The 14,311-nt window shown below is 33.5% G+C and overlaps 1 protein-coding gene across 1 annotated transcript; it reads right to left on the bottom strand.

Annotated features, from left to right (window-relative positions):
- Window positions 1-6,961: 6,961 nt before the first annotated feature.
- LOC139484527 (uncharacterized) lies at window positions 6,962-12,651 on the bottom strand. Its single transcript, XM_071268260.1, has 2 exons — window positions 12,565-12,651; window positions 6,962-8,896 (listed from the first exon to the last, which is right to left on the bottom strand). Exon 2 carries the CDS (start codon window positions 8,891-8,893, stop codon window positions 7,256-7,258), a length of 1,638 nt encoding a protein of 545 aa, XP_071124361.1. The 5' UTR covers window positions 8,894-8,896; window positions 12,565-12,651; the 3' UTR covers window positions 6,962-7,255.
- Window positions 12,652-14,311: the final 1,660 nt, after the last annotated feature.

Here is a 14,311-nt window from a genome sequence, read left to right on the forward strand (position 1 = left end):
GCTCTGCCAATTTTGCTCTTGAAAACTGATAAATTTATCCACATAGCACCATTACGATCGATCGCTATATGTCAGTTATATTTTAAAATACAAATGTATCTACTAGCAAATGAGCATTAGTTAATGATCTTGTCTGCATTGATTCAACTTAAAAATATTGTCTGTTTGGATGTCAGATGGAATTTTTGAAAATTCTTAAGCATTTAAAAAAATTCTAATTAAATATTTTGTGGAAGGGCAGACTAAACATTTTCAGTGGTTGAAGATTATAAACCCTAGTTATCACACACACATTTTCATCATCCAAATTAAAAGACTGTCGTCAAGTACTTTTAGAAAAAATAGCTATTCGAACACACCTACTCTGTTTTTGTGATTCATTAGATAGGTATCTCAATTGACCCATATATTTCATCTTTTCGTACTGTCATTTTTTTACGTTATAAAGTCAACCTGTAGCTTTGATATATAATAATGATAGAATCTGAAGCGAGATGCTATATAAAATACTCTTGCTTTGTACGTTTTAAAGACAAAATATATACCCCAAACATGCCCTAACATAAAAAGGTGCACTCGATTTTTCTCTTTTCGATACAATCGTTACCTGTTTTGGGGAATTTTTTCTTGATTCACATAATGGAAGGGCAGACACGAAAATTTCTGAACTAAAAGATTGATATGTTCTCCGTCCGTGATAAAAAAAAATCGGAGGATATGCATTTTTTACATTCAACTTATAGATACTATATATAAAAAAGAAGATGTGGTATTATTGCCAATGAGACAGCTAACCAGAAAAGACCAAAATGACACAAACATTAACAACTATAGGTAACCGTAAGGCCTTCAACAATGAGCAAAGCCCATACCGCATAGTCAGCTATAAAAGGCCCCGATAAGAACCATGTCGTCGACTTGATATCTTATTGTTGTACATTACTATGTAATAGATACATTGAAAACTTATGCAAATGGTGTTTTTAAAATAAGAAAATTGTCGTTTTATTTGTTTCTATTAACTTTTTAAAATTTTGTTACTATATCAAACATTACAGTTAACTTTTATCGCTTTCTCGATAAACACAGAGTTTCGATTCTTTTGTTCTATTTCAAAAGTGTTTCCGCCTGCATGTATCAAGACAAATTAAGATTTTAATCTGCTTCTTCTGGACCCATACACATGGGCTCGATTACCAAATATTCGTATGTATTATTAATGTTTTTAATGCTCCATTTATTGGCATTATGTTTTTCTGGTCTGTGCGTACGTTCGTCCGTTCGTCTGTTTGTTTGTCCGTTTGTCCAGCTTCAAGTTAAATAAAATTGAAACTTAGTACACATTTTCCCTATGGAATGATCTTTTTAATTCTAATGCCAAATTACAGTTTTATCTCATTTTCATAGTCCACTAAACATAGAAAATGATAGTGTAGATGAGGCATCCGTGTACTAGGGACACATTCATGTTTCTTCAAATTTTCATCGTATCGCTGTAAATTTGTGTTAAAATTTTAACGTCGATATCAATAAATATTTCATTGTTTACGAGAAAAATGCAATTTACTATCATTGTTATAAATCCTAAATATGGCCAATTATATAATAGTTTAAAAAAAGAAATTTATGAAACATATTTATATCCGCTAACCGCAAGCCCCTATTGAGATCGACAAACTCAACAAAAAAGCTTTGAATACAATACGGATATTTCTTAGAATTGATGGTCATCCTATAAAAGTTACGGTCGTCCTATATAAATTACAGTCAGTCTTTACAAATTACGGTCATCCTTTACAAGTTACGGTCATCTTTTTACCAATCACGGTCATCCTTGTTTTATGTTACGGTCATCTTGAAAATATTTTGATTATGATTTACGGTCATCTTAACGATTTTTTCAAATCGAATTTCCCGTTTCATGCACATTTCTCGGAAGTAATTAGTGATTTTCGAGTGATTCTTTTAGAAATTTACATCGTTTCAATGTATGATTTGTAAAGAAAATGATATAGAAACACTTTAACAGACAATACAGAAACTGACCTAATTTTTCATCCGACATCTTGGGATGACCGTGAATGCAGTTACGGTCATCAGCTTTACCCCAGTGCAAGTCTTGAATTATTAAATGAGAGGACATCATTAATATAGCGGAATATGGAGTTAACGGATAATGCTTACTTCTTTTATTTTTCTACAGAAGCTACAAATAATATATAAATATGAATTAAAACATGTTAAAAGATCTAAGAAATAAGGTGAATATTATCATAGCAACACCCAACATACATAAGTCGATAAAACGTTTAACATGACAACGACATGGCAAAAATGACAGACAAAGGAAAAACACACAAGTTCACAATACACTTCATAGACAACTAAAAACCTGAGCAACACGACTCCTACCAAAGTCTTACACATCCTGATAAAGTTATGTGATATTCATCACTTCCTTAAAGATAAATGAAAACCTCAATTTGTCGAATAGAAAAATCAAAACATTTCTTTCTTTTTTCAAATAAATATTTTAATAAATTCCGATGATATGCGCACAAGAAGGAGTCAGAAATATTTTTTTTTCTACTTGACTTACTTGCTTTCTATTTTATATTTAAAAAAATCATCAATTCAATCCTACATACAATATGGTACCAGGTTTTTGATTTGTTACTTTAAATGTGTAAATAGTTATCAAAGATACCAGGTTTATAGTGTGATACGCCAGACGCGCGTTTCGTCTGCATAAGGTTCATCAGTGACGCTCAGACAAAAATAAAAGTTAGAAAGCCAAAAACAAGTACAAAGTTGAAGAGCATACAAAATAAAATTACTTGGGCATTATCTGTAGCCAATGGACATATACTCTATTTGTGTTAAGAAGGTCTGCGTAAAAGCATACTTTTAAAATATCTACATGGGAAGAAAGCAGTTTGATTTGAGGGCAAGGTGGTAAGAACTCCAGAGAGAGAGGTCAATGGCTCTGACGGAGCTCGAAGCGAGCGTAGAAGACGAACAAGAAGGCGTATATACAGCAACGGGCGACGACTGACACGACGCCAACTGTGTGGGCAGTATAAAGTAAAATCACAAGAAATACTAAACACCGTGGAAAATTTCATACGGAACGTCCGTAATCAAATGGAAATACCAAAAGTATGATAGAATTGTAGGAGCTCCACAAAGAGTACCCCAACGTTTATAAAAACTTCCTCAGAGTAGCTATGCTATGTGAATTTTACTGCTCTTTTTTGAAAATGACACCACCAAATGAGATTTGACAGTAGATACATGTAGCAATATACAGAAATTTCACCATCTCATTTTCGTTGCTTTCTTACGCCTAATCTTTGTGTCAGATGTGTACATATGTATGTAATCAGTATTTTCCGTAAATTTGATATCCAGTAGTTGAATGGTATTAAAAAGATCTTTCTTTTTTGGTGTATCCAACCTGCTTGTATTTGCTAAAAAATATAGCAAAGAGGTTAACGGTACCAATTTTCCTGCACCAAGATGCGCATTTCGACAATAAATGTCTCTTCAGTGATGCTCGTGGCCAAAATATTTGAAATCCAAAGCTTATATAAAAGATGAAGAGCTTTAATCAAAAAGGTCTAAAAAGTATAGCCAAATCCGCGAAAGGAATCAGAGCTCTGCATGAGAGAGATACATTCCTTAATTTATCATAAGTTCTAACATTTTGTAACAGCAAATTTCAAAAACACAAAAACTCAGTATCTTCATGCCAGTACCGAATAACTGGCTACTGGGCTGGTGATACCCTCGGGGATTAACAGTCCACCAGCAGAGGCATCGACCCAGTGGTAGTAATAACATTAACGGTACCAATTTTCCTGCACCAGATGCGCATAAAGGTGTCACAAATATCCCCAAAATTTGACAAAAAGTAGAATTGCAATCCCCTGAAGTGATACCTTTTCTAAAACTGTTTACACATATCTTTCGAGAATTCAATTAAAATCATTTTTCTTAGTCTCATTTTTGTTTAAAATTGCGTCAAAAAAAAAAAAGTGTATTTAAACATTTGGCCCTATGGTGAAATATCGTTGTTAATTTCTGGGTCATTTGGTGTCCTGTGGAGAGTTATCTCATTGGAAATTATACCACATCTTCTTATTTTTATACTATAATTTTTTTCTACTAATACGGAAAATAAGGACAGTCAAATAAAAATTAGCCCATAAAATAGGTAAAAATAATCTTGATATTCTTAAAAACTAACTCTGAAGGCATCAGCTATCAAATATTGAATTTTATTTAACAATACTTGCCTATTTGAAAATTCCTCTGGGCTTTCCCTTTCGAAATACCTTAGATCATTCCAGGTTTTGTTGGACTTTGTGTTGCTGAGTTATTAGTTTTCTATATTGTGTTATATGGAGTGCTGTTTGTCTTTTCGTCGGTTTTAGTTTTTCGCTATGGCTGTGTCGGTTGTTTTCGACCTTTGAGTTTGATTGTGTCATTAGTATCCCTTGCCTTTTGTTTAATTTTTTTCCCCTCCTTGAAAAGTACAGACATGTACTGGACATGGAGGAATTTGTGTACAGTCAAAATTAAATAGTAACAATACCTTTTCGCTGAAGCAAAGTTATGAGAGTTATTCAAATCGTGCAACAGTCATGTGTACTCTTGTACGGCCGAGTAGAAATCGAAGAGTGGTCAAATGCGCGCGGTCGCGTATAGATGATCATTTATCGGGTATCAGTCTGGCATGGGTTTTTTTACGTATGTCGCAGTGATCTGGACGCGATCGGGCATTGGTCGAGTTAATCTGGACAACCGATCACTCAGGTTGGCGTACATTCAAACATTCACGACTTCTTCATGACTGCATCACGACGCCAACCCGACCACTAATTGAATACATATTCGATGATTCCGACCAATTCTCAATCAATACACGATCTTAACTCGACAAGCTGGATCAAATCAACTATACCCGATCTCAGCCTGATCTCGACAAAATCAGATCGACCTCATCATATAGGGGTCGTAGGTATACTCGGAATTGGTTGGGTTTGTACAATATCAGTATAATAACGTCTTATTATTTTTATAACGTTTCATGCAAGCTAGGGTATTATCTGTGTCCTATGGATACATTCTCCGTTTATTTGGTTTTAAATTCAATAGTTCACAGTATGTCTCAGTAGAATCATATATTTAAATAATTTGCATGGAAATAAGCAGTTGGATTAGTGGGCAAGGTGTTTCGAGCTCAGAGGGACAAGTTAATGGTTGTAACGGAGCTTGAAGAGAGCGTATAAAACATACAAGAAGGCAAAGACAACAACGGCCGCCAAGAAATCTCGATTAGACAGTGCACAGCGACCACTGCGTGGGCAATATAAAGTAACACAAAAATACTGAACTCCGAGGAAAATCCAAAACGGAAAGTCTCTAATCAAATGGCAAAATCAAAAGTATGAGACTTCCTAAGAGTGAAGTAGGACGCTGAAATGTTATTGGAGTTTACTGGTATTTTTTCTTGAAAATGAATCCACAAATGAGATGTGTCACTGGATATGTACTGATGTAAGAACAGTAGTATACATCCCCTTTTCCTTGCTTTCTTATAAATTAAGCCTACTGTTTGTTTCAAATATATGCTTATGTATGTAAACAGTATTTTCTATAGATTTGATAGTAAGAAGTTAAAAGGTTAAAGATATTTCTTTTTGGTGTATCCATGGAAACAACCAGCTTTTTTTTGCTAAGAAAAATATTATAAAAAGGGGATAAAGATGTCACATATTTCGCCAAAATTTGGCCAAAAAAGAATTTCAATCCCCTAGAGTTATACTTTTTCTGAAACTGTTTACTTATATCTACCAAGAATTAAAGAAAAAATATACCTTTCGCATCATTTTTGTTTGATGCGTCTCGTGTGAAAAAAAAGTTTTTGTAAATACTCGACCGTACGGTGACATACAGTTGTTAATTTCTGTGTCATTTGATTTCCTTTGGAGAGTTGTCACATTGGCAATTATGCACAACTTCTTATCTTTATATCACAAAAGTTATAGGTCATACGGAAAATAGGGACAGTCTAACAAAAAATAGTCCATAAAACAGGTAAAATATAATCTTTATATTCTTAAAAATAAACCTTGAAGGCTAAATTAGTCATCAGCTGTGTAATAATGAATTGTAATTCACAATTAATTTCATATATGAACAATCCTCTTTTGCTCTCTTTTAGAATTTCATCCCTCCTTGCAAAAATATAGACACGTACTGTACATGTAGAAATTTGTGTACTGTTAAAAATAAGTAGTGACAATTTGTATTTGCGGAAGCAAATTTATAAGAGTCGATCAGATCTACAAACACTATTAGAGAATCGTGTAGCGGTCATATGAACTCGTGTATGGCCGAGTAGATATCGAAGAGTGGTTGAATGTGTTCGTGTAGAGATCGGGTATTGGTCGAGTTGGTCTGGGATAGGAAAAATATAGAAGTCGCAGTGATTGTGAAGCGATCGGGAATTGATCGAGTAAATCTGAACAACATATCAAACAGGTTAGCGTTGATCGGGAAATGATCGGATATTAGTCGAGCAAAGGTCGAGAAGATCGAGTACTGATCGGTGAAATATTTGTATTCCGACCAAACTCACCTCTACACGATCCCTTCCCGATCAATTCGACCACTACCCGACGTATTCTTGATCTCTTCTCGATCCTTACTCGATTATTTTTGACGGGTCAAAAACTCTCGGGTAGAAAGTCAGATCGATGACGACCAAGGTAGACCACCCCGAATATTCTCGTCGATTGAGTTAGATCAGTCTCCCGATCGCTTAATCTGTCTTGAACGGGATTGATCGAGTTGGTATGATCGACAGTATGAATCTAGCTTAATCGGCAGAAGGAACGTCGTGTAGCAAAACAAATCGTGCATATTGCAGATTGACAAAGCAAATCAACACGTATTAATAGTTGATATTTCAATATCGAATTTCAGTGTGCAATATATGCATAATAAAACGAACATAAAATAAAGACAGTTGATCAGACTTGAAAAACACATAGTTTCCGGTATCTTTATCCTTTGACGAGAAAAATCTGTATCTGCTGATGAAAATGGTATGCTGTTGTCTTCGTTATACAAATGTCTGTGTACGATCCTGTATCCCGAAAACCTGTTGATCTTCCCCGAAATGCATATGATACTGTTTAAAAAATCCAAGCTTTTTTCTCAACATAAAATTTACAAACGCATAGTTTTAATTCTGACCAAAAACAGATACCGTTCTATTGCCTTGGGAAAGAATCATTTTTGAGAAATTACTGGTAAAGCAAATTCCAACATATTGAAAACATTGTTCATCCTTTATTACGATGTCCATAAATGTACCATCTGGCTTCAGTCTACAAATACCTTTTTCAAAAACAACAATGTAAACGTAACCATTGTTGTCAACTGCTATCTTCCACATATTATCTGTATTAGGTGTGGAGTATGTATAAACAAATGTACCATCGTTTCTTATACATCCCATAACCTTTCTTGCAGTGTAATAGATATTTCCAGATTTATCCAAAGAAATAAACCAAGGTGACTCTTTCTTATTTTTGGTTTTTACTGACCGAATAAATCTTCCCTCTAGATCCAAAATGTTAATGTTCCCTTTGGTTCCAGCAAATATGTTTTTATGTGTAGCAGCAACTCCTCCTTGATTACTTTCCTTTACTGACATTGTTCTAGAAATTTTCTTCTGATCAAAATCAACAAACTGTAAGACTTCTTCTTGGTCAGATGTCAGAACACCTAAGTTTTTTCCAGGGATTAGAGCAATATCCCAAGGTTGGTGTTTGGTATCAATTTGAAACTTGTAATTATCATTATCGTCATATACCAATATTCTACCACAGTCATTGTTGTCAACTAAGATGACTTCGTTATTATCATTTATTGTCATTCCGTAAATGCGTGCGTTCTCTATCTCTAAATCTCGTTTATGAACAAAGTTTGGCAAACTAAGAGGTTGAACAATTGGCATTTGGGATTGACATTTTTTCTTCTGAACAAATTTTACGGCAGACTGAACTTCGATTAGTTCTATTGACCCGAGAGAGTTTATAGATTCCAGTGACTTCTCAGGATTTAGACTTATTTTAAATCTGGTTAACTTTTCTGTGATACCAGCTACTCTTTTCTCCAGATCTGTGAGATCTTGTTTGTACGCGTGAGCAGCAAGAAACGCTTGCTTTTCAGAACCATGTTTGTCTACAAGATCAAATATATCTTTTTTGTCTTTTGTCTTTTTTTCGATATCTTCTGTTTCATTAATTGTTGTCTTCGATTTCTGTATTATTTCATCTTTTTTTATATCTAGATCATGAAGTAAAGACTTTTCAAGAGCTTCAATGTGCCTAATTGCTTCTTCTTTTACTATCTTTACAGCCGTTTTGACTGAATTAGCTTCCTTTACGACATTTTCAATACAACTCTTTTCGTCTTTACCAATTGTATGTGTGGTTTCTAAAACATGTTCTACAAGTTCCGTGGCATCTAAAAATGACTGGGACTGCTTTGCACCTTTACATGCTATATCCACAGACATCACCTTCTGGCAAGAGCGATGGTTTTCTGCTAGACATTCTTTGCAAGATAGAACATCATGATCGATACAAAAATACTCAAATGGCATTTTATCGTGTTTCAAACAGGAATGTTCTACGATAAGTGTGTGAGCCGGCATTTTACTGATATCTATGAGTTCATGATGCCGAAGCATTTTCATGGATCGATGGTTTTCTGTGCATTCTGAACATAGAGCCTCTTCACAAATTACACACCAATGAATGGAAACGTTATTTCTGTCCCGAATTTTGCATGGTTCACACTTAACTTTCTCCATTTTCTAAAACAGAAAACAAAATGAAAGAAAGTGCATGTTATTATTGTCTTGTAATAGTTATCAAAGGTACCAGGATTATAATTTAGTATGCCAGAGGCGCGTTTCGTCTACATAAGACTCATCAGTGATGCTCATATCGAAATATTTTAAAGCCAAACAAGTACAAATAATTGTTATGGATCAAAATATGATTTTTTTAACTCGCTTCCGACACCCCGAATGTGAGTTTAAAACCACAAATGAAAGCTGCTACGAAAAATGTATCATGTTTGGAGCTGGTTCGCTGCAATGCAGAGCAATGATGATCAGTAAATAGCTAATTTTGTATCACTTGATTTACAAACATTTCAAGCTTCTTAATCGAATTTGATTACAAATATCTTCGAAGGCAAAAGATCATTTCTAATCGATATATATATATATATATATATATATATTCTTACATTACGTTTCAATAGATTTAAAGAGCAATGGTATATTGATTTAATGTCAAACGAGCGTAGTAAACTACGTACTTACAGACTGTTCAAAAGTGAATTTGGTGAAGAAAATTATTTATTAAAAATTATACCTGGTAGATATAGGAGTGCCTATGCCAAATTTAGAAGTGGTACTGCTCCTTTGAAAATTGAGACTGGAAGGTATGAAGGTATTTTAGTTGAAAATAGAACTTGTTATAACAGTATTTGTAATGAAAATCTTTTAATTGAAGATGAAAAACATGTATTAATGAATTGTCCTGTGTATGAAGATTCGCGTTGTTATTTGTTTTATCAAGCATCTCTAATTAATGTAAATTTTATGCAATTGTCTGATGACGATAAATTTATATTTTTATTAACAGATGAAAATATGTACTTTTATACTGCCAAAATCTGCAATGACATTTTATTGAAAAGAAAATGTATTTTATATAGCTAGTTTTAGTGTAAATACTGTATATACATTTTAGATAGTCTCTCATAACTCTTTTTAGAGTGGCTCTTGTATGTTTTATGATGTTGTTTTATCAACTGTTTGTATGTTTTATATAATGAAGAGATGAGACTTAAATAAAATATTGTCTTGTCTTGTCTACATTGATTCCAGTGGATTATCGGATTTATCCAATCTCGATAGTTTAATTATCAATTTTAAAGTCCCAGCCTCGGCGAGGACTTTAAAATTTATAATTTAACTATTGAGATTGGATAAATCCGATAATCCACGAGTAACTATATGTAACACTCTGTTTCTCTAGTGATTAAAAAATAAATTTTTTTTTTTGGTTAAACGAAAATCGAAAATCCCATTCGAGAACCTTTCACATTCCACGAAGTTGCCAATTTATTAACACCGGTTTCCAATTATTTTTATTTCATCCAGTTAATTAAAAAGGTAATGACCCTTTAAGTCATCCAATTATCTTCTTCAATCACCCGCAAACACAAATTGATTTTTTTTTATACAATGGGTTCCAAAAGGGATAAATTTCCATATTAGAGAAAAAATAATACCTTTAGATCTACAGAATTACAATAAGGCGACAGTAGTTTCCGATATTAAAATTTAGTGGCTCGATTAAGAATATATATTTCATCAATTTATACATGTACACTGAACATGCACATTATATGTAAATGCCAAGTTGGAAAAGTAAAAAGTTGAAATCATAATGTTTGTCACTGTTTCCAACTTAAAAATCACTAATCGTTTACTATACTGAGCTGCGTCATTGCTGCGAAGCAGATGTGCTGTCAATCAAGGAATATAATCTGCTTCACATTATATCTAAAGGTGATAAAAAAAGAAAAATATCAACATGATCAAAGTGGTGTTTACAAATCGAAAACCAAAAGTCCTATGAAGACAGAAAATATCGGATTAGTCCCTTCAAATGCCAACCAGTGTTCATGTTTCTCTGAGTCTTTTGATATTGTGTACATTATTATGTTACATATAGATGCGACTTTGAATTGAATCTTCTTACTTACCTGTTGGTGTCTAATAGAACCGACTTAGGCCGTGTTCACATCAAACGCCGTGTACAGTAAACATGTTTACATGTGGTTTAATGTAATGTACACAAGTTAATATTAAATTTGTTCACATCTATACACCTTGTTTAGCTACCTGTACATAAGATTTGTTCACATTTGTAAACTATATGTCATTTAAATATTGATTACGAAGCAACCGAATTCAAATTTTCGAACAACTTTTCTAGCAGTTAGGGAACGACCATTTGACTTTAAAAAAAAGGGGATGGATTTTTCCACAATTTGATTTAAAAAAATTCGGGTCATTCAGATGATTAGAATGAACAAATATTCTGAATCCAAAGTTTCCCCATACATTGAAGTGTAAAATATTGAATTGGTACTATCGAAAAAACACAGCTAATTATAAACTTTCGCGCGAGAAAAAAATCTGACTCACAACCCCTCCCCTTTTTTTAAGTAAAGTGGTTGCTCCTTTAAAAAAGTCATTTTGGATGTAGTTTAAAGATGTCTCGATTACGCATTAAAAACATAGGCTCGCCATCACCGTGCTTACAGACGAAGAAAAAGAATTACGATGTTAAGGATCACTACATTTTTATCTTTTCTGTTTGTTTCAAGTGGTATTTTTTCTCCAAGGAGCAGTTGGCAAAGGGAGGGGTAATGTTTTTTTTAATTTTATTTCTAATTGTATTTTAACGGATCTGAGATACTACACAAACAAACAATTAACCTCACCCATTTTTCAGTAATAAATTTGAGAAAGGAAATGGGGAATGTGTCAAAGCAACAACAACCCGACAACAGCCGAAAGCCACCATTGTGTCTTCAATGTGACGAGAAACTCCCGCACCCATAGGCGTCCTTCAGTTGGCCCCTTAAAAAATATGTATACTAGTACAATGATAATGGACGTCATACTTAACTCCAAATTATACACAAGAAACTAAAATTAAAAATCATACAAGACTAACAAAGGCCAGAGGCTTTTATGAGTGAATCGTTGTTTGAGCATAAAGACCATTGGCAACTATGTCTGTCAGTGTGTACGTCCAATTGATTCGGGAAGACCTTTTCAAATGACTTATAAATGTGTTCGGCAATGATGATGGATGAGTCTTGATAAGGGGTTAATAAGGCTAGGTAAAGTGTTTTTATAACAAATAAATATATCAAGTTTAGACAAATATTTCTGTAAAGAACTTTATTAATAAGTGTTATAAACATAAATTTTATATAAAAATTGTTTCTTTTTTAAATAAACATGGGAAAATTTAAGTTCTGAAAGCCTAGTTTTGTGTACACTTAACCTACACAAGGCCTACATCGACTAACGACTTCATGTAAACAAAACATGATTTAAACTACATGTAAACATTGAGTTTTATCAATGGGAACGTAATTATGTTTATTTTATGTGTTAATTACACTAACACAACACCGAGTTTAGGTCAATGTGAACACGGCCTTAGTCAAAGTTTCAAAGTCCATTACATTTAAATCAAACCCTACGTGTACATATATAGATATTTGTGTTTACTTGTATGGTGAATTATACACATTATTTATATATAGCGGTTTAGTTGACGATACCAATGTCACAATTAAAACTGACAATATATTATTATTATTACGTGGTATCACTATGACATAGATATTTATTCAAGTGCATATTAGAATTATTAAACTTACCTAATCTTTGTCAACTTCAAATATGGCTACCCGGAAGGGAAAAACGTCAATTTGTTCAGTGTTCATGTATGGTCTATGTTTAAAAATAGAAAAAAAAGTATACAAAATATTGCCAAGTTGTAATCTTTATTTATCATAGATTCATGTTTCGATTATCGTATTAACATCATTAATCAGGCGAATTAAGCAAATAATGAGTAGATGTTTTCTTAGTGAAATTGAATTAACAGTCAAGTACGAAAAACAAAAATCTATTGAAATAAATATCATCAAAATGGGATAACCTATTATTTGGAAGTTCCTGAGTAATGATATATATTTTTTTTAAATAAATTTAAATTTAACACAAACATTTGACAGGAAATCTAGAGTATCTATTCCAAAAACGATCGAAGACCACCGTTAAGCAACATCTAAATTATGTTGGAAGTAAAGCCCGGTACCACTAGACCACAATAGCACCACGCTCACCGCGATATGAAATAAATTCAGATCGTGGTGAGGTCGCAGTATGCGCGGCGCGGCATGAAAATGTAAACTTTCGTTGTTTTCATGATGATACTGCGTCCTTGTTACGCTTTTACAACGATCCCGCTCTTAGGATTATACCACGTTCTCATCACGCTTTTTGTACGATTATCATGATCCTACTACGCACATGAATTTATTACTACGACTATACCACGAGTTATCTGATCGCAACACGATCTTACCATCCTTCTTTCTACTGCGATAATGGCAAGTTGGATATGAGCGTCACTGATGAGTCTTATGTATACGAAACGCGCGTCTGGCGTACTGAATTATTCTCCTGGTACCTTTAATAACTATTAACCATGATTATACTACCTTCATACCGCGATCTTAAATTACGTTCTAAGCAATAGCGTGAACATCGTGTTCCATATGAATACTGTTTCATTCCTTCTACTTTTGATTAATACGTAGATTTCTCGGAAACAACACCGTCATGCCATCGAAATCTACTAGAACACGTGGGTGTGATGGTAGGGGTAGATGTGGAGGCAGATAGAGCTCTGATAGTAACGAATTCTGATCCAGCAGAAATGTCGGACCGACCAATCCAACCTAAATTACAACCTATTGCAGGTCCACCAAGCTCAAATAAGGATATTAAGGTAGCACTCCACAGTATAAAATAAAATTGAAAATGAACCACACAATGTTTTATCATCTCCTATTCCTTGATTTCTTATACATTACCCTAACTGTTTGTGTTGTACATGGGCATATGTATGTTATCATTATCTTCCATAGATTTGATTTTCAAAAGTTAATAGTATAGGGTGAAATATAATTCCTTTTAAGTGTATCCATGGCAATATTCTGTAATTATTTACCATAAAATATTGCAAAAAGGGGGGTGAACATGTCACATATCCCCATAATCTTTGGATCAATCTTAAATTTCAATGCCTTTGAGCGATACCTTTTTAGAAACTAATGACATTAATCTTCCTTACGATCAAATAAAAAATGGGTGTCTTTCGCCTCATTTTTCGTACAATTTAATTACAAAGTTCGTGCGAAAAAAAAGTTGGAAAATAACCTTACAATAATTGCCAGACCAATTTATGATATGGATATGCAAATATGGAGACTGTGATACAGAACACAGTCTATATTACATGCATGACATAATCTTGATGTTCAAATAAACCCAATATGAAGTAACACACACACAAACAAAACCTTGAGAGATTTAAATATATTTTATGTGAATGAT

Source organism: Mytilus edulis, chromosome 1, assembly GCF_963676685.1.
Source record: "Mytilus edulis chromosome 1, xbMytEdul2.2, whole genome shotgun sequence".
Taxonomy (NCBI): domain Eukaryota; kingdom Metazoa; phylum Mollusca; class Bivalvia; order Mytilida; family Mytilidae; genus Mytilus; species Mytilus edulis.

Bases quoted from the DNA above. Each gene is read 5' to 3' on its own strand.
- LOC139484527 (XM_071268260.1), bottom strand. From the start codon at position 8,893: ATGGAGAAAGTTAAGTGTGAACCATGCAAAATTCGGGACAGAAATAAC.